The 23,341-nt window shown below is 42.2% G+C and overlaps 1 protein-coding gene across 2 annotated transcripts; it reads left to right on the top strand.

Annotated features, from left to right (window-relative positions):
* Positions 1 to 1,914: 1,914 nt before the first annotated feature.
* LOC121579502 (FERM domain-containing protein 8-like) lies at positions 1,915 to 23,128 on the top strand. Of its 2 annotated transcripts, none has more exons than XM_041894120.2 (11): positions 1,915 to 2,048; positions 2,768 to 2,852; positions 3,072 to 3,239; positions 3,782 to 3,883; positions 4,169 to 4,227; positions 20,766 to 20,932; positions 21,070 to 21,285; positions 21,392 to 21,515; positions 21,723 to 21,872; positions 22,003 to 22,231; positions 22,516 to 23,128. In XM_041894120.2, exons 2-11 carry the CDS (start codon positions 2,768 to 2,770, stop codon positions 22,626 to 22,628), a joined length of 1,413 nt encoding a protein of 470 aa, XP_041750054.1. In that variant the 5' UTR covers positions 1,915 to 2,048; the 3' UTR covers positions 22,629 to 23,128. The 2 variants fall into 2 exon arrangements, with proteins under 2 accessions (XP_041750054.1, XP_041750055.1); XM_041894121.2 differs by having other exon boundaries at positions 1,917 to 1,950.
* Positions 23,129 to 23,341: the final 213 nt, after the last annotated feature.

Below are 23,341 nucleotides of genomic sequence, written 5' to 3'. Positions count from 1 at the left end.
GGTCCATGCTGCACCGTCAGCAGGCGTGGGGCTCCCATAGGCTCCAGAGAGGGGGTGTAATCCACATAGTAGTAGTTCACTGGATACCCCGGAGCCATACTCCACTGGACCGCAGGTGGGCAGTGTGGAAAATACCCTGTGTGGTCTCTGTGGGCTGCCATGCTGTAGTGGTGTCAGCAAAGTCACAAATCCGTCTCGAAGGACCATGAAAGAGAATGATCCGGCTTTACGTATTTTACAGATTTTTGACCCACTGACTCCCCCACCGGTTAAAGGGGAATAAAGCAGCCCAATAGTTAACACACAGGAACTTTATTTAAACACACTGAGGAAGACTGACATGGGGATGTACATGGGGATGAAAAGTGGGAAAGGTAGTGAAATGGTAGTGGTTTCTGGACATGCACACCATCCCACAAGTCCAGAGATTTGAGTGAGTTCATTTGTTGATGGGCAGAGACAGACATATTGCTCTCTGCCACTGCTTGAGGGAGACTGCAAGTATTGTGTGACCTGTATAGTCAAGAGGATGGGCAGATGTCCGGCCCCCTAGTAACATCCCTAGCAACCTATCAGGGCACAGGTCACACAGGTCAGGGAGAGTTTCAGAGGCAGGTTTATGGTACCCCCTAGACTCTCAGGCTCCGGTTGTGGGGGATCTGGAGTGTGCAGCTCAGGGTTGTGAGGTGCTGATAACAGTCACAGGCAGGGATTTTGTAACAAATATTTTAAAAACTATTGGATTTAAGCAGATAACCATAGACTTCCAGTCATTGCGCAAACACTAGTTAGCATTGGCTCACGAAACTACCTCTAACTTCCTTTATCCTGGACACAGAGACATAACAATTGTATTCTCGAGTTCATCTGACTCTGGGGAAGTACATTGCCAAAATCCCGAAGTATAATTTTAAACTGATTGGTCACTCTTTAAGGGCCGCAAAATGAGCAGCAACACTCCTCTGGGTGTAAACTCTGTGGATTTGGAAGCTAAAAGTGCTCATGAGTGGAATGGACCCCTTTTACTGTGACACAATGTACAGAAAATTGTGTATGGTGCAATTAATTGATAGGAGTACGCACACAAAAAACTGTTGACCATTTAGGCTTGAAAAAACAAAAACAAAAACACATATCTCATATAAATACTTGTAATTATTATTTATATGATAACTGGTATAAAATATATCGATAATTGAGCACAATTATTAAATTGTGGCGAATTATTCATTTACAAAGTATACAGGACAGACTTTTATTCTGAAGGATTCCAAAAATCCCTGACCCGAAAGTACTTAGTTATTCTTGCCTGCTTTACATCGGTTTATAGAGTCAGAGCATTTGTTCCAAGACCAATGCAGTTTGATCACTGTAAAGCTTTTGGACATGTTTCAAGTGTTTGCAGAAGGGAGAAGCCGAGATGTCCAAGTTGTGGAAAATATTATATAATGTGTTTTAAAAGTGTTGAAAATGTGATATGTTGCAATTGTGGTGGGAACCATGATGCCAAGTCTTTGGAATGCCCAACAAGGGTGAAAGAGAATGAGGTGGCCAAAGTCAGGGCTCTCCAGAGCGGCTGTTAAAAGGGTTGAGGGTTCGATTGGTGGTCCTGAAGAGTCCATGCTGAGGAGTTGCATGGAGTATTGTCACAAGCCGTAACACCCTCTTAGGTCATAGAGCCTGAGAAGGGAAATATGGAGATTTGAAGGAAGGAAGAAGTGGGAGTTTTGTGGTTTTGGTTTTGTCAATGTGTTTTTTTATTGTTTTATTTGGGTGGATTAAGTTCGTTTTCCCTATCACGTATGGGTTTTATTTTGACCATGTTTTTTTCAACCCCGTCCAGTTGGTGGCGGTAATACACATGTTTGTGTTGTGGTCTGCCATAAAACCCACAGAAAAATAAGAAGAAGAAGAAGCAGAAGTGGAGTGGGCGCAGTAGTCAGTTTGCTGGTAAACTGTTAAAGTTGTGGTTTTGACTAAATATATTCTCATACGGAGTTTTTATACTATCTTGTGGACTGTCAATTCTACATTTTCAGTAAAAGAAGGTAATTGAATGTCATCTCATTCGTTTAGCCCACCGCTGGCTTCTTGCTTGGTAACTAGCTAGTAGCTAACGTTAGCATAATATTCGTAGTTGAGCTGTCTACAGTTTGTTGGCAGGATACTAGCTAACTTAGCTGTGAAATGTCGTTTCAGTCAACTCTTACGACTTAACAACAACAACGAGCAAATCAAAGCCTTGGTATTGAACATAATTAAAGATAACTAGGGCAGGGAATTGTAAGGGACCTCACGATAAGATATTATCACGATACTTAGGTGCCGATACGATATGTATTGCGATTCTATAGTTAGATATTTATTGCAATTAGATGCTGCGATTTTATTGCGATTCGATGTTACAAATATTGCTCACCATATGTCTGCTGCAGAGGGACGAGAGAGCCATGAGAAAACGACTTTTGATCAGTCAGTGAATAAAACTGCTGAAAACAAATTGGCTCACTATTTAAAAAGAAGATGGAGAACAAGCTATGACGTAAATATACTGGAGTTTTGGTGCAGGTACAGCTGATTAGTGCAAAAATAATACTGCAATATATTGTAACAAAAAAAAATATCCAGAAATATGGTGACTGTATCGATTCCCCCCCCATCACTACAGCTAATACGGAGGTGGCTAGCTAGCTATGTCACAGTGAATTTGCTAGTGGATAACATACATTTTTCGAAAAACTCAAATTGATTTGTGTGTCTCACACAGATGGAAGGAGATGAGTGTGGGGGGTTTCCTCCAGAACCATCGGAGGGTAACTCACAGAGGGGAAGTGTGGCCTCTGTCACCCGCGGTCAGTTCCCTTTTTTCTTTCAGTCTGGTGTTTACAATAGAATATTATTTCGTCCCTCTGTGTGTTTACTATTTGGAAGATGCTGTTTAATAGCCTTGTGTATATACCAAACTGATTCATGTAAGCTAATGAGATCATCGTGGCTTGCAAGGCTAGGTGTTTCATGTTTTACATTAGATTATTATGTCAACTTCCCTCCCTGTGTTTTTTCTCCTACAGCTCAAGATGTGCTTGTGTACCTGGTGGGTGACAGTGCGGTACACCTGTGTGTGGAGGGGGTTGGCAGTGTGAGTGTCCAGGAGCTAGGCCGCAGTGTCCGAGAGGCTCTCCACATTCCTGATTCTGCAATGGATGTCTTTGCATTTTGGCTCTGTTCTCCTCTGCTTGGTAATGACGACTCCCTTTGTATGCACTTCCCTTCCTCTTCCTCCTCCCCTAGCCCTCAAACAACTGTGCTGCACATGCTGTTATTTTAATATAAGCAACTTCGCCATTCATTTGACAGTTTCATGATTTGATAAGGGGGAGGAGGGCAGATATGTATTATAAAGGAATAGTGTTGTCTGAGGCTGGTCTGGTTCATTGTATTATGTATTGGTGGAGATTGAAGCGAGCCCTTGGGCCATAAGAGGGACATTTGACCATTTTGAATGCTTCTCTTTTGAACTACTGTCTTGCTGAAAGACTGGCATTGTTTGTAAAATAGGCAAGGGATTACTACAGCAAAATGAGTGTAGGGCAAGTCTACAGCTTGTCTTGCCAAATTCCTTTATCTTTGTTATACATTTTACATTTTAGCAGACGCTCTTATCCAGAGCGACTTACAGTTAGTGACTGCATACATTTTCATACCATGACAATGTGTTTCATCATCCTTTTAGTTAATAATCACATCGTTGTCTACTCCCTGCCTTATCATCCTCTCTCAGATCTGCAGTTAAAGCCGAAGCATCAGCCTTACAAACTGTGCCGCCAGTGGCAGGACCTGCTGTATCGCTTCACTAAGGCCTCAGAGGAGGACATATCTCAAGGTGAGACTGCCTGTGTCTCTGTGTGTAGGGATGAGCTTGTGTGTTTCAGTAATCTTTTGTATTTGTTTCTGTATTTTTGGCAGATGAACATTTTTGTCTCACATCTCAGTTCTATTTTTTCAAATGTTAGATTTTTTTCATCCCCACTGCTGAATTCATATTGCTTTGTCAACCTGACCTCATGTTACCTCTGACCCAACATCACTAATCCTAAACTGTACATCTGCCATCATGTAAAAATGCTCTGTAATACCCTCCTCATGCTGTACTTTCCTTTTTTTCCAGATGAGCCATGCTTGCAGTACAGAAGGAATGTGTTTTATCCCAAGTCTAAAGAGCTGCAGGTACTGCTTGTTCTGTTTTCTCCTTAAACTTAACATGAAGCTGTGGGAAAACATTTTCCTTAAAAATATCAGTAAGGTTGTATTGTATTGTAGTGTCAAATGGATAGATCATACTTTCCTGGTTGTAGACACACACACCAGAGCACTCTAGCACCAGTCCTCAGACAAAAGGTTATGTTTGTCCCTCAAGAGTTACAAGAATTGATAATGAACGCCCCTGTCTGTGTTTGGATTGTCGTGGAAAATGATCACTATACATATAAAAAATCAAAGTTCTTCCAGAGTTTTTGTAGAATCAAGATAGACTTTATTACATAGAGCAACAAAAGCCGAGCTGGTCTGCAGAGCAACTAACTCACAACACTCGGCCCTCAGTTTATATACAATGTCCATTCCTGCTCATTTTACATACTTTTAGCTTAAACCCTCCCAGCTGAGTTCCTCCACCATTGTTTCCAAACATTCATCTTTTGACCGCTCCGCCCACTCTCTTAATCTATGATAGTGGCAAAATCTGACTTCTCCTCCTATATTTATTTAGTTGTGATACAATGGTGGCTAAACCAAACTTTCTCATGTAAAAAATAACAGAGCCATCTCCCAGCTCTGCTCTGTTTATTCCAAAACCCATCAATCGATCCTTGAATATGGTTTAAACATAGCAGATCCATAACCCATTCTCAACCATATACATTTAAGACTTTCCTAATGCATTGCCTCATACATAACAGTATAATCATCTCCTGACTCTGGCTCAGACTCCCTCCTTGTGTTCCACTCGGTACCACACTCCACATCACTTAGTCTTATTGCCTCATCCTCTGTACCACTGCTTGTCTTTATAATTAGCTATATTTTAATCTTTATAGTCTAGAAAGATTTACTATTTTTAACCTATGGTCTGACCTTGGGTACCACTCGGTACCATAGCTCTGTATGGTCTACTGAAAAAATACCCAACACATCCCCCCTTTGAGACTAACTAGGTCCCACACTTCAAATATATTTATACTAACACTTGAAATGTATATAGTGACTAAGATATGAATACTTAGATATATAGGAACTAACATAAAAATACTAATTCATGAAAATATATTTTTAAAACATTACTTATTCAAACAATAACAATATAAATGTTTCTACTCTGAAATAAACAACGTAAGTGTTAGTATCGTAACATCTACAATAATGCAGCTTTGTTTTAACCATAATATCTATTTAAGGCAGTTATCTTGCGGTTTGTATAAGCAATACATGAAATACTAAATCCCTTTTAATATTATTCTTCATAATATCATCCCTTATGTTTTACATGGCCTAGTAATGCTTGCTCTCCCTTTCGGACACCTCCCTAACAACCATTTTCTGAATCTAAGCAGAACCTGTGTAGGGGATTAAGAGACATGTTCTTGGCCATTTGTAACCGGAAACCCTATGTTACGTGCCTATACTACATAGACAAAACATGAGAGAGGCCTATTCTATCTTTTGAGGATTTTAGGTTTACCCCTATATGGAACCCCTAGTTCCAATATCAAAATCTATTTAAATGTTACCTCACCTACTTCCCTTAATTAATGCTTAGGCTCTTTATCACCACTAAAGTAATATGGAACAGGATATAAGTCTGGGAGATTAATATCTCCAAGTCCAGTGTGCTTCAGCTGTTGCTTGGCCCATCCTCCTCCTGCCACTACCCCAGACAGACATGCTCTCTTACGATAATTACCATCTGCTTCTGGGCCTCTACTCCGGGCCGGCGTTGGTCCCTTTCGCTCAGGACTCCCTCTACGATGACCATCTACTTCTGGGCCACTACTCCGGGCCGGCGTTGGGTCCCTTTGGCTTGGGACCTTCTTCCGTCACTAGGGTCTCGGCATCCTCAGCTTCCTCATCTCTCGGTCGTCGGTTTCCATGCGGTACTCTGGTGCAGTGGTTTAGATGATACCAGGTCGAGCTCCCCTCTACCTTTACGGCAGTTGGTGTAGCCTAGGTGACGGTGTAGGGTTCCTCACGTCTCTGTTCGTTCCATTTCCTTCTGAAGACCCTGACGTAGACCTTCTCCCCCGGGACCACTGGTCGTGGTGGATTCGCCTCTGGTTTTAGAACTCTGCTTCTTTCCTGTTGGTATATAACTTAATATGACAGTTAGTTGCCTGATATACCCTTCTAATTCTCTTTCCATTTGCTCTAGAGGCAGACCCTCATATGGTCCCCTAAGCACTGGTATGGGTCGACCCCGTTAGCATTTCATGCGGTGTTAGATGCGTTATTCTGTTAGCTTGCATGCGATAAGTCATTAGTGCCAGAGGTAAGTCCCCCCAAAAACAAAACAACACTGTCTGTTAAATCAAAATAACAAATCTAATTAGAATGATAACCCTTGATAACACCTTAACTTAATTGTATCCCATAAGTTAATTCAAGGAATAGTAAAATTGACTAGCGACAGGTGTCCCTCATTCAGGGCTAGTTCTCTTTCTCTGTCCTTGTCATGGTATGAATCATACATAGGCCTATTGCTAAATTATAAACTTCTTCCTATTTATTAGTGTTTACATACTACATATAAATCTCACACAATGTCTCTAGCTTTCGAGTGAGGGTGATCAGGCCTCACCAGAAAGTCAGAACAGAGGTCAGAGGTCATTCAACACCATTTAAGTGAGTGTCTCTTTCCCTTTACTTCCCCTTTACCTCAGATAGTATTTAATGATATTTCAAACATTTTGTGTACCAGGTTTACATTGGGTTTTTTCAGTACATTTCTTATTAGGATAATTTAGATGTGTGTAATTAAAACTCTGGCAATAGAAACTTCAAAACATTAAATTTATGTGCACTTTAAGGTGTATTATTTCTAACCTGTGAAAAATCCACTAAACCAAAAATAAAAACCCTACACAACTACCAAATATTCATAATAGGTGGGCTGTGTGTGCTGGTGTGTGTGGTAAAACGTAGGGCAAAAACAAACAAATGGCCAGGCCTTATTTAATTTGGTCGCTCCCTCTTACGGCCTACTTATAAGATTGCTGAGTTTTACTAACTGCTCTCCTCAGCTCACAGACTCAGGAAACATTCCAAAGAGATAATGAAACTCCCATTTTCCTGGAAAAGAAAGTGTACATTTCGTTAACATTCACTATAGTACATGTTAATAAGCCATCCAAACGTTTTAACTACAACCAAAATATGAAGATAATTCCACCGTACTACATCAAATTATGAATTGTTTGTTTCAATATAATTCCATGTGCTGTCCTTTGTAAGTAAACGCAAACAAGTGTCTACTTTTCTATGCTAGAGGTACACTAAAATATGCTCCACATAAGTCTATTACTGAGAACCATTTTGCATCTGGTGGAATGTTTGTTAACAGTGTGTGTGGATTGGGTACCTCTGCTTTATAGTCTTGAACTACCTCATTCACTGCTCTCAGGTCATGAACCAGTCTCCACTTCTGTTTGTCTGCCTTTAGTACTGGTAGCAGTGGCATGTTACAGTCACTCTGAGTTTTAACCAGTACTCCTGCTTTTATCAGTCCCTCTATTGTAGCTTGAATTCCTGCCTCTGCTTTCGGTGTCATTGGGTATTGCTGTTTCCATGAGGGTCTTGTGTCTGCCTTTACTTTAATGCAAATTGGATTAGCTGAATTTACTAAACCCACATCTGTATCATATTTTGCCCATAAGTCTTCTGTGATCATACTTTCCATTTGTTTCCTTAGCTTTTCCTGTTTTGTTTCTTCTTTAACTACTGGCATCTGTCTTTCCTCAGTTATTTCCACTTCCTGTGGTTCCCCCATCAGTTCTGCAAAGCATAGGACTTCAATTAGGTTTTTGTCAACAGACTGGAAAATGAATGGATTCTCTGTTTCTACCCACTGTGTATTTTTAGCCTTTTTCATCATTGGTTCTAGATCTTTTGCCTGATATCCCTCAGCCACTAAAAGTGTTATGAGGTTCTGTTCCTCGTATATCAAACCAGGTCTGTATGATATCAGATCCTGGAGCATCTTGTGCTTCCATTGCTGACCCTTGTTTCCCTATTACAAAATATTGCGATCTCATGGAAACCAGTTTACCCCATGCCTTGCTTAACCATAGTTGTTCTAGCAAATGATTTTGATATGGATCATATGGCAGTGTACAATGATAGCCTAATTTTGGTACTCTCATTTCTGGAACTTGAGCCCTGATACATTTTCCCCACTTCTTTAATACCTCTTGTATTGGTGATTCTATATTCCCTATCCAGTATACATTTGTTGTTTTTTTCTGTAGCCATCATCATCTGTGGACGTACACCTTCCTGATCTATTATTAGTCCCTCTGATGTGCATTTCATTTGGATGCCCATTCTACACAGTGCATCTCTCCCTAATAGATTAACTGGAGTTTGTTCTGATACTAATATAGGTATACAGGTAGCTTTTCCTCCTGCTTCTAGTTTTACTGGAACTGTCATAGGTATTAGCTGTGTTTGTCCCGAAAATCCTACTGTCTTTGCATATTTGCCTGACATGGGGAGGTGAGAGGCATAATTTGGACTTACACATGAGTAAGTTGCTCCAGTATCTATCATCATGGGTGTGCCTCTATTATTCCCCTGAACCTGCAGCATAGGTTCTTCATCAGCCTGTATAGTTACTGCCACTAGCTGACCCTCCCCTCTAGGATTCTCTGGGCATCCCTAGTATCCCTGATTTGGTCCTCCCCATGGGTTCACTGGCCCCTGTGCATCTGAGCTGGTGTCATTTCTTTACCAACTACCCTGCTGTGGTTGCTTAGGCAACCATGGGTTGGTAGGACAATTCCTTCTTAGATGTCCTGATTGATGACACCCCCAGCAGACACCTAATGGTCATCCTGGTCCACCATTTTGGTATGTCTGCTGTTGTGATCGGTACCCTGGATTCTTTGGTCTGTTTCCATTTCCTTTGTTTTGCCACTGTCCAGGGGATTGTTGTGTGTACACATTCACTACTGGTAAGGAAGGAGCTCTTTGGCCTTGTGGATGAGGCTGTAGTTGTGGACCTCCTTGGAGAACAGGTGCCATGGCACCCTCTTCTGGCGGTGTCGGAGTAATCACTGGAGCTTGTGTTTTCTTTTTGTCCTTTCTTGTCAGCTCTTCCAGCTGCATCTGTGTCAGTTTTCTTTGAATGTCTCTCCCTTGCTCTGTCAGTTTCTGTTCGTCCTTCCTGTATTTTTCCACTGCGTGGATAACATGGTCGCAGAACTCCTTGTGTGATTTTGACGTTAGTCCCACCACATCCTCCAGTCTGCTTTTGACAGGCGTTGGCATTGCCTCCATCAGTGATGTCCTGAATAGTGTTGTCACCAGTGGATCCCCCTCTAGGTCTTTTTCTGTTTCTTGTCGCCACCTCTTGAGCTGATCCTCTAGGTAGCTTGCAGGGTTTTCTTTATCCCTCAATAGTTCCCCTCTCAGTGCTTTAGGGTCTATTTTGGCTTGATACTCCATTCTCAGAGTGTTCCATAGTCCTGGCCTATAATTGTCAAAGGCCATTCCATCCAGTACCGTCCTGCACACCACCTGTATGAGGCCACCCGCCTGCAACAGGTCCTCCATTTTGGCCACTCCCACCACCCTGGCCAGCAATGCCTTCAAGTCTCCCACCGTCAGTAGCTTCCCCATTGTTTGTTCTTCAAATGTTCTAATCCATTTTCCTGCTCCTTCATGTATGTTTGGCAGTCTAGTCACCAGGCCTTCCAAGTCCTGTGATCCCCAAGGCACATAGTGAACCTGTGTCCCCTTTACCAAAATGGGATACTGGGCTCCATACTTGTCTGGCTTTTTAAAAATTGTTCTTCTGTTTCTTAATTCTCTCTTAGATTTTTCCAGGTGGGCTTGCAGTGCTTCACCTAGTTTTGTTACTATAGATTTGCCTCCTGTGGCTCCTTGCTGTGATAATTGTCCCTCTGTCTCACTCTGTTCTTGCTCAGAGTCAGTACACTGTTTTAGTTCCTCATCCTCCTCATTACTTGCATCATCCCACTCGCTCTGTCCATCAACATCTTGTTCATTTGTCCCATAATTTTCCAGTTTGTTTAACATACCCTTCAGTCCCTCATAACAGTCTATATCTAAGTGTGATCCTCGTTCCCCTTTTTGGGGTGGAAGCCTGCTGCTTACCTTTTTCTTCTTCTATCGCCACATTCCCTGTTATTGAGACTAGTCCTGTGAGGTGAGGATACTGCCCCCCTTGTGTGTATGGTGGTGGTGCAGTTGAGCCATCCTTTTTGGGTTCTTTCTCCTCCATTATTATCCTTCTAGCTTTGGCAATGCTCTCTCTCCAGCTATTTCCTTTATCCCAGAACCTTTTAAAATCTCTCTCTCGTTCTCTTTTTTATACTTCTTTATTATGGTATCCATTTCCTCACACACTGTCACATCAGACGTTCCTTCCTTTGGCCATTTTGTTGATAATTTTCTAGTTCTTATTTCCCATTTATCAGATTTTTCCAATCTCTTCTTTATTCTCTGGGAACCTTTTCTTCATGATTTCTACTGGTGTTCCTGCCATCTCTATTCCCTGTATTCTTGGTCTCCCTGACGCTAGCCTTATGTTTGGTTCAGTGTCTATATTAGGGTGTAAAGTCAATATTTTCCTTACTGTTTTTCTTGTACCTAATTATTCCCTTATTATTGTTGCTCGTTTTGGACTAACCCCCTGAACTTCTCTCAATACTGTAGATACTTCTATTTGTGGTTCCCTTATTGTCTTACCTGTCTGCCCTTTCCCTCTTTCAAAACCTTGCTCCTCCCCTAATGCCAGCCAAGGTTCAACCTGTTTATCTATTGGGATTATTATAAAATAAACCTCTTTTGATCTGCTAATTCTTCAAGAGTTTCTCCAATATTCTGTACTGTCCTATTTCTTCCTATTATTCCAGTCTAATCTATATAGTTGAAGTCTGAAGTTTACATACACTTAGGTTGGAGTCATTAAAACTTGTTTTTCCACCACTCCACAAATGTCTTGTTAACAAACTATAGTTTTGGCAAGTCGGTTAGGACATCTACTTTGTGCATGACACAAGTCATTTTTCCAACAATTGTTTACAGACAGATTATTTCACTTATAATTCACTGTATCACAATTCCAATGGGTCAGAAGTTTACATACACTAAGTTGACTGTGCCTTTAAACAGCTTGGAAAATTCCAGAAAATGATGTCATGGCTTTAGAAGCTTCTGATAGGCTGTTACGAACCCCGTGGCTTTTAAACGTCTAGGGTGACGGACATGAGACCCGTAACATAAATTCATGCAAATTATAAGTGTAGTATGGAACAGTGAGAACAAATAGGACACAACTACCATGAACTACCGTCAAACACACATGGTTTATTTCAGAACACACGGTAAGGGTTTGGGAAAAAGGGCTGAGCAGGACCCAAGAAATGAAACAATAGTGTAAAACACCCCTAAACTGATCTTGCCTGCCTCAAGAACCGCTAGGCTACTGCTACCATACAAAAAATACAGTGGGTGGTCCGCTCCAGGTCTAACTGGTGTTTATAGACAGATTTCTTCCTACGGGTAATGTACGCCCAAGGGCATCTAGCTTAAACTCCCCTTTTTCCCAAAAACACACAAAACTACTAAACAGGGTACTCAGCAATTAAATAAGTACACAGGATACAACAGTATCCACACTCAGGTAAAGAAATAGATTCTAATCAAGTACCAATAGGGTAACCAACAACGTAGTGAGTACACAACACACAGGACACCACCGTGTCCATACTCACATATGGAAAAAGTCTCTCTCTCTCTAACAAACCCAAGTGACTGGTTTTTATATAATGGGATGTGTGATTGAACAAACTAGTAACAGGTGGTGCAATGCACAGGAATGTTCACTGATTGGTCCAATCAGCAGACACCTCAACGACCACCAATCAGGAACATACAGGACACCTGTGAATAGGGCAGAAGGAGAGAAACACACAAAAACACAGGATACCTGTATCCGTAACACTCCCACCCTTAAAAGAGCAAACCAAAATGGTTTGCGACACACGTACTATCACAACACCCAAAATTCAATAATCATCCTGCCGGGATAACAAAAAAAACCTAGATCATCAAACACGAGACAAAGCATCTGCCATCACATTATCCAACCCCTTTTCGCAGAGGAATGGCCTCTGGGTACCTGGTGGCCACACACATAATTGTCAACATAAACTGGTTACCAGATTTTGTTTTTGGTAATGGTCCAACACAATCAACCATCACATGCTCGAATGGTTCACCTATGGCCGGTATGGGACAAAGAGGCGCGGGGAAAATAACCTGGTTCGGTTTCCCAACTACTTGACAGGTGTGGCAAGTCCGACAGAACTGAGCCACATCTTGTTTTAAGCCAGGCCAAAAGAAATGTCGCAAAACTCGATCATAAGTCTTGGTGACTCCCAGATGTCCGGACCACTGGTGATCATGAGCGAGGGATAAAACATTTTGTCGAAGGCTGTAGGAATCACTATTTGGTAAACAGCATTCCAATCTCCGCCAGCGTCAACATGGGAGGTCCATTTACGCATGAGGAGATTACCATCAATGAAGTATGCCATGTTTTTCTTCTTTAGCTCCTCCTCTGAGACAACACCAGAAAAACATTTAGCCAGGCTAATGTCAACCTGTTGGTTAGCGATCAGCTGCTCACGAGTAACTGGTAACTGTATTGCCTCCGCAACAAGTTCCACATCCTTCTTCCTTTCTCTGGGCTGTTGGTCAGACTGCATCAGCTTACCAGAGGTAGCACCCGAACTATCCTCTGGGTCACACTCTCTGAATAGAATCGTGTCTGACAAATCTATCACTTCACCCACTTGTCGGGCTTGAGCACGTGTGACAGCACAAGCGGGGAACACATCTGGATAACCCTGTGCCAGCTCCTCGGAGAGAGACTGGTCACTTTTATCCATTTCCTCCAATACGGGTATTACCTTTCCTCCGGCAATATCGTTGCCCATTATAAATGTCACACCTTTTACTGGCAACATAGGACGTACGCCCACTCTGAACAATCCACTGACTAACTCAGAGTGTACGTTCACAAAGTGCAATGGCACTGGGACAAATCCCATTTCAATTCCTTGTACTAACACATTGGAACCACAATATGTATTATTAGACAAGGGCAACACATCAGCTAGTATGAACGACTGCGCCGCACCAGTATCTCTGAGGATTCTAACTGGACGCTGAGACAGCTTCGTCATCTGATATAGAAACAAACCCCTCAAAAATGAACGGTTCATAACTGTGATCTGGGACAGGGACTTTCAAACCACATTCACTATGAGGCCTCTGTCTTGATTCCGGCCTTACAACCGTACGAATCAGCCCAACACCCGTTGGCGGCCTGGCGTGCTGAGGCATCCCCTGTTTTGCGTTTCAGCAGAAAGCAATCATTAACCATATGTCCCACCTTATGACAATAGAAACAGTGACGCACATCTTTTGGGCGTGCTGGATGTACTGCTGGTCGACTAGGACTAAAAGTTAGCAACTCCGCAGCCCTGCTCTCCGTACTGAGCCGAAAACACGCTCTTATGCGTCAACACAAACTTCGTCTGCCAATACAGACGCTTCCGACAGTGAGGATACTTTCTGTTCGTTCAGATAAACTACAATGCGTTCCGGTAAGCAATTTTTAAACTCTTCTAACAAGATTAACTCCCGTAGAGAGTTAAAATCAGTTACCTTACTAGCACTGTGCCATTTGTCAAACAGATTTCCTTTGTCTCTAGCAAACTCCACATAAGTCTGAGTAGGAGACTTTTTATGAGACCTAAATCTCTGTCGATATGCCTCAGGAACAAGCTCATAGGCACGAAGAACAGTAGCTTTGACCACTTCATAATTCAAATTGTCTTCAAGAGGTAGCGCTGCCAGAACCTCTTGGGCTTTACCTGTTAGTTTACACTGAAGTAATAGGCACCATACCTCTTCGGGCCATTTCAATGCTACCGCTATACGTTCAAACACACTGAAATAGGAATCAACCTCTGACTCCCTGAACACAGGTACCAAGGTGATCTGCCTACTAATATCAAACGTAGCAGCCGACACAGCTGGTGAGGATGGCTCACTAGCAGGCATAGTATGAGCAGCGACTAACCTCGCTGTTTCTGCCTCCAGTTCCATTTTACGCACCTCCAGTTCCATCTTACGCGTCTCCAGTTCTTGATCAAGCCTACGCGTCTCCAGTTCTTGATCAAGCCTACGCGTCTCCAGTTCTACCTCTAGCTTACGCGTCTCCTGTTCTGCCTCTAGCTTACGCATCTCCAGCTTGTCTTGCCTGATTTGTGCCCGCTCTTCCGCCTCCATTTGGAGCCGTGTCGAGCGGACATCGATCCTGGCATCACTGTCAGTCAGTGGGGAGAGTGGGTCATAACGGGGCAATGTGGCTGGAGCCTTAGTCTCGTCCTCAGACACTGATGGGCTTACAGGCGTAGCAACCACATCCCCTACAGGAGCAGCAGACTCAGGCGGCGGTAACTCAAGCACTCGCTCGTTTAACAATATCGCTAGCACTACTTCCCTAACTTCTGCTTTCACTAAACCCCTCGGTATGGGTAAAGAAAAGTGGTCAGCCAAAGCCTGTAGATCCACTCTACGGCAATTCTCAAAAACCCCCACGTAGGGTTTTCCAAAAATGCCTCTAACTCAAAAGTAGCCATCCTACTAGCAACACGAGCCGTCGACTACTGAACACAAAAAAAAACAGGTAGTACAGCTGCCAAGCTCAACACTGAACCAGACACTTGCTAATTTGCATGAGTAACACGGGATAGATCCCGGACGAGCCCCCACTTTATGTTACGAACCCCGTGGCTTTTAAACGTCTAGGGTGACGGACATGAGACCCGTAACATAAATTCATGCAAATTATAAGTGTAGTATGGAACAGTGAGAACAAATAGGACACAACTACCATGAACTACCGTCAAACACACATGGTTTATTTCAGAACACACGGTAAGGGTTTGGGAAAAAGGGCTGAGCAGGACCCAAGAAATGAAACAATAGTGTAAAACACCCCTAAACTGATCTTGCCTGCCTCAAGAACCGCTAGGCTACTGCTACCATACAAAAAAATACAGTGGGTGGTCCGCTCAGGTCTAACTGGTGTTTATAGACAGATTTCTTCCTACGGGTAATGTACGCCCAAGGGCATCTAGCTTAAACTCCCCTTTTTCCCAAAAAACACACAAAACTACTAAACAGGGTACTCAGCAATTAAATAAGTACACAGGATACAACAGTATCCACACTCAGGTAAAGAAATAGATTCTAATCAAGTACCAATAGGGTAACCAACAACGTAGTGAGTACACAACACACAGGACACCACCGTGTCCATACTCACATATGGAAAAAGTCTCTCTCTCTCTAACAAACCCAAGTGACTGGTTTTTATATAATGGGATGTGTGATTGAACAAACTAGTAACAGGTGGTGCAATGCACAGGAATGTTCACTGATTGGTCCAATCAGCAGACACCTCAACGACCACCAATCAGGAACATACAGGACACCTGTGAATAGGGCAGAAGGAGAGAAACACACAAAAACACAGGATACCTGTATCCGTAACATAGGCTAATTGACATCATTTGAGTCAATTGGAGGTGTACCTGTGGATGTATTTCAAGGCCTACCTTCAAACTCAGTGCCTCTTTGCTTGACATCATGGGAAAATCTAAAGAAATCAGCCAAGACCTCAGAAAAAGAATTGTAGACCTCCACAAGTCTGGTTCATCCTTGGGAGCAATTTCCAAATGCCTGAAGGTACCACGTTCATCTGTACAAACAATAGTACGCAAGTATAAACACCATGGGACCACACAGCCATCATACTGCTCAGGAAGGAGACACATTCTGTATCCTAGAGATGAACGTACTTTGGTGCGAAAAGTGCAAATGAATCCCAGAACAACAGCAAAGGACCTTGTGAAGATGCTGGAGGAAACAGGTACAAAAGTATATATCCACAGTAAAACGAGTCCTATAACGACATAACCTGAAAGGCCGCTCAGCAAGGAAGGAGCCATTGCTCCAAAACCGCCATAAAAAAGCCAGACTACGGTTTGCAACTGCACATGGGACAAAGATCGTACTTTTTGGAGAAATGTCCTCTGGTCTGATGAAACAAAAATAGAATTGTTTGGCCATAATGACCATCGTTATGTTTGGATGAAAAAGGGGGTGGCATGCAAGCCGAAGAACACCATCCCAATCGTGAAACATGGGGGTGGCAGTGTCATGCTGTGGGGGTGCTTTGCTGCAGGAGGGACTGGTGCACTTCACAAAATAGATGGCATCATGAGGAAAGAATTATGTGGATATATTGAAGCAACATCTCAAGACATCAGTCAGGAAGTTAAAGCTTGGTTGCAAATGGTTCTTCCAAATGGACAATGACCCCAAGCATACTTCACAAGTTGTGGCAAAATGGCTTAAGGACAACAAAGTCAAGGTATTGGAGTGGCCATCACAAAGCCCTGACCTCAATCCTATAGAAAATGTGTGGGCAGAACTGAAAAAGCGTGTGCGAGCAAGGAGGCCTACAAACCTGACTCAGTTACACCAGCTCTGTCAGGAGGAATGGGCCAAAATTCACCCAACTTATTGTGGGAAGCTTGTGGAAGGCTACCCGAAGCGTTTCACCCAAGTTAAACAATTTAAAGGCAATGCTACCAAATACTAATTGAGTGTATGTAAACTTCTGACCCACTGAGAATGTGATGAAATAAAAAATAAAAGCTGAAATAAATAATTCTCTCTACTATTATTCTGACATTTCACATTCTTAAAATAAAGTGGTGATCCTAACCTAAGACAGGGAATTTTTACTTGGATTAAATGTCAGGAATTGTGAAAAACTGAGTTTAAATGTATTTGGCTAAGGTGTATGTAAACTTCCGATTTCAACTGTATATGGCCACTCTTCTCTTACTTCCACTAAATTTGTTATTTCTGTTATTGCTCTCAGCTGAAATTTTTATATTCCTCAGTTAATGGTATTCTTCCTCCTAATATATCTTCATACTCTGCTTCTTTCCCAAAATGAGATTTTATCCCTTGCGTTTCTTTTAATATTCTTCTTCTCCTTTGTTCCCTTGTCTCATCTCCCATCCAGATAACACAATTACTCTCCTGTCCTTATGCGCTATATTCTTTTTATTTAGTTATTTTTAGCTTTCTCCTCTACTTCTTTATATCTGGACAGCTAGTCCCTATCCTAAATTTTCCTACCCAGATTTTTATTATTATTATTATCCTGGTATCATTACTTGATCAATGACTGTTTGGCATTAGATTGCCTTTTTCCGATAATGTTATAATTGTAGCCTATTGCATTAATTTAGTCCAAATATACATTTGTTGTTTAACAAATCTAGAACCTACAAAAAGTTGGTGCTGTCCCATCAGCGTAATAGTCAAAACTACCTGCAATCCACTGTTCCACGTAACGAAAACAAATTTATTGTTTTAGAATTCATTAACTATTTGCATACGTCACTGGTGTTACGCAAACTATAGAATTGAGTAATAACAATTCGAATTTGTCAAAGAATGTTTCCCATTCAACTATTCAGACCTCTGCTTCAAATGTCCCTTACAATCCGATACAGCAAATACGACTCTCTTTCACCTGCGAACTAAAACATGGCATCATTAAAGTCTATTCACAAACCACCAATAACTAAAAACCTAGATTTTAGTCAGTAATGCAGAACCTATGCTTTATTAAAATGACAAGTAAATCCCCCTTTATTCCAGTTATAATGGTCTGTAGTCCTAACATCTGGCACATAACACAATTATCAGAAAATGGCTTTACAGGACAAAGATCTCACAAGCTCGAAAGGAATGAATTAGCAGTCAACGAGTCAAATCTACATTCATTGATTTGGAAACAGATCTAACGAGTTTAATCAAATGGATTGTTTTCCCCCTACAATATACTAAACCTCCTTTACTATATCACCTCTGCTCTGAAATTATAGATGGTTATTATAATGCTTAATCTTATTTCTATCAAATGATCTATGTACTGTCTCCCACCCCTCACGTACGTCTACATTTTGGGTGTGCAAGTCAGTACCTATACATTATTCCACTTATTACTTTATCCAATCTCTAGTAATCAATTACACGCACATAAAATTCATCATATTTTAATATATTAAAATCAACCATACCATTCGTATTTGTAATGATTCTTTATTGCTACAAGTTAGTTTACTATAATCTAGTCCCAGCAGAACAACAACTTAACTACCTAGACCCTGCCCCTCATTCATAAAATCCTCCCAGAATCTTATAGACTGGTCACTATTTACTGAACTAACATCTCAAAATATTATATGACAGGCAGTGTTGTACAAACCCCAAGATATCATTATATCAAAAGCTTATTACCCAAACGTATATAGAATTATCATACACACCTCTATATCTTATCATTCAAACTTCAGAGTGCGACTCATTTTCCACATTTATACCATTCTCACATCACATTCACACAATGTTGTTCTCAAACACGCTTAACCACTACACGTGCTTAAATGAATCAGACAGAATGCCCAGCAGGACGAACAAATGAATCAGACGAATTGAGCAAATACATCAGATGAACAACTGAGTGAATTCGACAGATTGAATGCACAAATTATAATAATAATATAATATGCCATTTAGCAGACGCTTTTATCCAAAGCGACTTACAGTCATGTGTGCATACACTTTTACGTATGGGTGGTCCCGGGGATCAAACCCACTACCCTGGCGTTACAAGCGCCATGCTCTACCAATTGAGTCAGACCAGTGGACAAAGATGAAAGAGCTGCTTTCGCAAACCCAAGCAAGTCCATCAAACAAGTCTTGTACAGAACGAGGCAGACAACGATCGAACCAAACAAATTGATCAAGCTGACCAAATGAGCAACCTGAATGAGACAGATGAAACATACAACTTAATCACAATTGAATGAATCACAGCCGCTCAAGCACACCATTCACCCACAAGAGATGAGCAGAACTACTCTATTTAACACTTTCTCTATATTTTGAAGCCCTGGTGGCTATTTCACAACCGTTCACCTACTCTGGATGACCAGCGCTACTTCCAATTTATGGTGTCACCTACTAAGGATGACCTACTTTTTTACCCGATTGGCCCTGTCTACTTATTGCATCACCACCACAGGATGATGCATCACCTACTAGAGCGGTAACCATAGGCACTCTCTCAATCTTATGTACAGCCTAACCGAGCAGCCTCTAACAATGAATTCCTTGTTAGAGCGGTAACCATAGGCACTCTTGGCTAGCCACCTGCCCGTTCAGCCCTCTGGAGTGCTAACCTTATCTCTCCACAGCGGTATCCACAGGATTTAATCTTATTTTACTATTATCAACAATATTCAACAATGAATAACATTGCATGCATGCTTATTTCTCATTCCAACAAAAACCCTGTACTTTTCCTAAATTGAGCCCTTAATACTGGAGAGACCCCTCCTGTACCTGTCCCTCAGATTCAGCTTGATCGAATCACACAATTTCTATGTTAAAAGTAAGAACGTCGCTTACCTCTATTAACAGTGGCCACTGTATTTTTGTGTGTGATTCGTCCAAACTCTCTCCGAGGGCGCAGTACCCCTATGGTCTCTGTTTCCAGTCCCTTCGTGGTTGCCAATTATGTCGTGGAAAATGATCATTATACATATTAAAAATCAAAGTTCTTCCAGAGTTGTTGTAGAATCAAGATAGGCTTTATTACATAGAGCAACAAAAGCTGAGCTGGTCTGCAGAGCAACTAACTCACAACACTCGGCCCTCAGTTTATATACAATGTCCATTCCTGCTCATTTTACATACTTTTTAGCTTAAACCCTCCCAGCTGAGTTCCTCCACCATTGTTTCCAAACATTCATCTTTTGACCGCTCCGCCCACTCTCTTAATCTATGATAGTGGCAAAATCTGTCTTCTCCTCCTATATTTATTTAGTTGTGATACAATGGTGGCTAAACCAAACTTTCTCATGTAAAAAATAACAGAGCCATCTCCCAGCTCTGCTCTGTTTATTCCAAAACCCATCAATCGATACTTGAATATGGTTTAAACATAGCAGATCCATAACCCATTCTCAACCATATACATTTAAGACTTTCCTAATGCATTGCCTCATACATAACAGTATAATCAATCAAGAGCCATCTCCTGACTCTGGCTCAGACTCCCTCCTTGTGTACCACACTCCACATCACTTAGTCTTATTGCCTCATCCTCTGTACCACTCTGTACCACTGCTTGTCTTTATAATTAGCTATATTTTAATCTTTATAGTCTAGAAAGATTTACTATTTTTAACCTATGGTCTGACCTTGGGTACCACTCGGTACCATAGCTCTGTATGGTCTACTGAAAAAATACCCAACAGGATCCTCCTATATTCCACATTTCATTGCATGGTATTTCCCTCCAGATTGAAGACGAGGTGGTGTTGAGACTCCTTTACGACGAGGCACGGGTTAACATCCTCGCGGGCCGCTTCCCCTGTGACCCTGAAACCTGGACGGGTTTGGGAGCACTGTCTTTTGCTCTGGAACTGGGAGTAGGTCTGGATGACCAGAAAGCCTCTGCTGCTTTAAGGTAAACTATGCCAGGTATCTGAACGTCTGCCTCTTGGTGAAGTTGTGTATTATTTTAAAGAGTATAACTCCAAATAATTGTTTCCAATACCTAGCTGCATACCCTGATTATTGCTCCTCCTCTCCCAACTCCCTCAGAGAGAAGAAGCTGATATCCTTCCTGCCTGCACATGTATCAGGGGGAGGTGGGGGGCTGTTCTCTACCCTGAGGGGGAAAGGGGGCCGTCAGGCAGGGCTGGAGCACAACCTGTTGGAGGAGTATCACAAGATCAGCACCTTAGGCAGCACCCCCCCGGAGCCCACTCAGCATCTGCGCCAGTACCTCAGCACATGCCACTCTCTGCCTTACTACGGGTAAGGAACAAGCAAAACTAATGGCCTCAACTTAACTGCATGGAACACATTCACAGTTTGGATCTTCATGTGTCACTTACATCATGTTTGTTTCTTGTCTGGCCAGGTGTGCTTTCTTCTCGGGGGAGATTGACAAGCCAGCCCAGGGGATTCTTCATAGAGCAGGACGGAAAGCTGTCAATGTGGGGATCAGTCTGGAGGGGGTGTATGTAATGGACATCAAAGAGAAGGTGAGACCTGGAATGTCAAGTTAAAATGAATGATAACTCCTCTACATGACCAGCAGAATATGACCTATTTTACTGTGTGTGATTGAGTAAGCTGTGGATTTGTATGAACCAGAGGTATCCTTTATCAATGCAAAAAGACTTCACTGAATGACCCAATCCTCCACTTTTCTGCCTCATTCTCTCTGGTGCATTCCTACTCCATGACAGCACGTGCTCCTGGGCCTGCGTTTCAGTGAGTTGTCTTGGGACCACAGCTACCCTGAGGGGGAAGGTGACTCACACATCCTGTGGCTCGAATTTGATGGGGAGGAGGCCGGCACCCCTGTCAACAAGTTACTGAAGATCTATTCAAAACAAGTAATGAAACCTAAACTTAACTTATATATTTTTTCAAAGGTCACTTGTGTTTTTCATTAGTAGGGCGTCATAGATGTCATTGAAGTGACCAGAGTTGCTACTGTTCTTTATTCCCTCCTTGTACCTCTAGGCAGAGCTTATGAGCGGCCTTATTGAGTTCTGTGTGGAGCTACGGTCTGCAGCCGAAGGAGGGGCGGCGACGGAAACGGACAGTGATGTCAGTCCATCCCATCAGCCTGCTGGACAGGCGGGGGATAGTGACAGAGGAAGGGGCGGGCGCCGCGGCAAACTGCGCAGGCAGAGCAGTGTGGTGTGCAGTCGGGTCCATACACTGAACACCATCAGCTATGTGGACAACGGTGAGTCTGGGGAGAGGCCATTATCCATGTCATTCATTTAGTCAGTATTGACCATCCATATAAGCTTCATTTGCTCCCCTGTAGCTCAGTTGGTAGAGCATGGCGCTTGCAACGCCAGGGTTGTGGGTTCGTTTCCCACAGGGGGCCAGTATGAAAATGTATGCACTCACTAACTGTAAGTCGCTCTGGATAAGAGAGTCTGCTAAATGACTAAAATGTCAATGTAAAATATCAGGTTAGGTTATAAAACTAACTGTTAAATGTATTTGTTGTCCTCCGGGCAGGTAAAGAAATCAAACGCTTGAAGCCAAAGAGAGCTGCTTCCTTTTTCACCAGGCAGGCACAGCCGCCCACATACTCATCAGTACAGGTGGCAGAGAGTTTGGAGCAAGGGTGAGCCTCCATCTCCGGTATAGGCACTGCTCTATGCTAACTGGAGACCAAAACTGAACATGCAAGTTGAGATTGAGAGAAAAAGATAAGCAGGGAGTTGGAGAGGTTTATCTTCTTGATTGAGGAAATACTATGGACCAAGAGTAGGATTTAAGTGTGAATAAATATTTATGGTTAAATGTTGTGTATATGAAGTTACATGAGAATATTGGCATTCTTTAGGTGCTGCAAAGTGACGTTGAGTGTCATTACTTCACTGGTCAAGTTAAACCAGCTACCTATTGGTAAAAGTTGGAGTTTAATATGAAACTGTTGATGAGTAGTGGTAACGTTCACAGTAGCGCCACCTTTTAGCTTTTACCCTTGTGATTGGGGACCTTTATTACAGTTCTCCTTCAGATGGCGTTTATGTGCAATGACTACATACGCTATATATACAAAAGCATGTGGACAGTTCTTCAAATTAGTGGATTGGGCTATTTCAGCCACACCCGTTGCTGACAGGTGTATAAAATCGAGCACACCGCCATGCAATCTCCATAGACAAACATTGTCAGTAGAATGGCCTTACAGAAGAGCTCAGTGACTTTCAACGTGGCACCGTTAAAGGATGACACCCTTCCAACAAGTCAGTTTGTCAAATTTCTGAAGCGTGTAAAGATTGTCTGTCCTCGGTTGCAACACTCACTCCCAAGTTTTAAACTGCCTCTGGAAGCA

Source organism: Coregonus clupeaformis, chromosome 13 (assembly GCF_020615455.1).
Source record: "Coregonus clupeaformis isolate EN_2021a chromosome 13, ASM2061545v1, whole genome shotgun sequence".
Lineage (NCBI taxonomy): Eukaryota > Metazoa > Chordata > Actinopteri > Salmoniformes > Salmonidae > Coregonus > Coregonus clupeaformis.
This window is presented reverse-complemented; position numbering and strand designations above follow the sequence as displayed.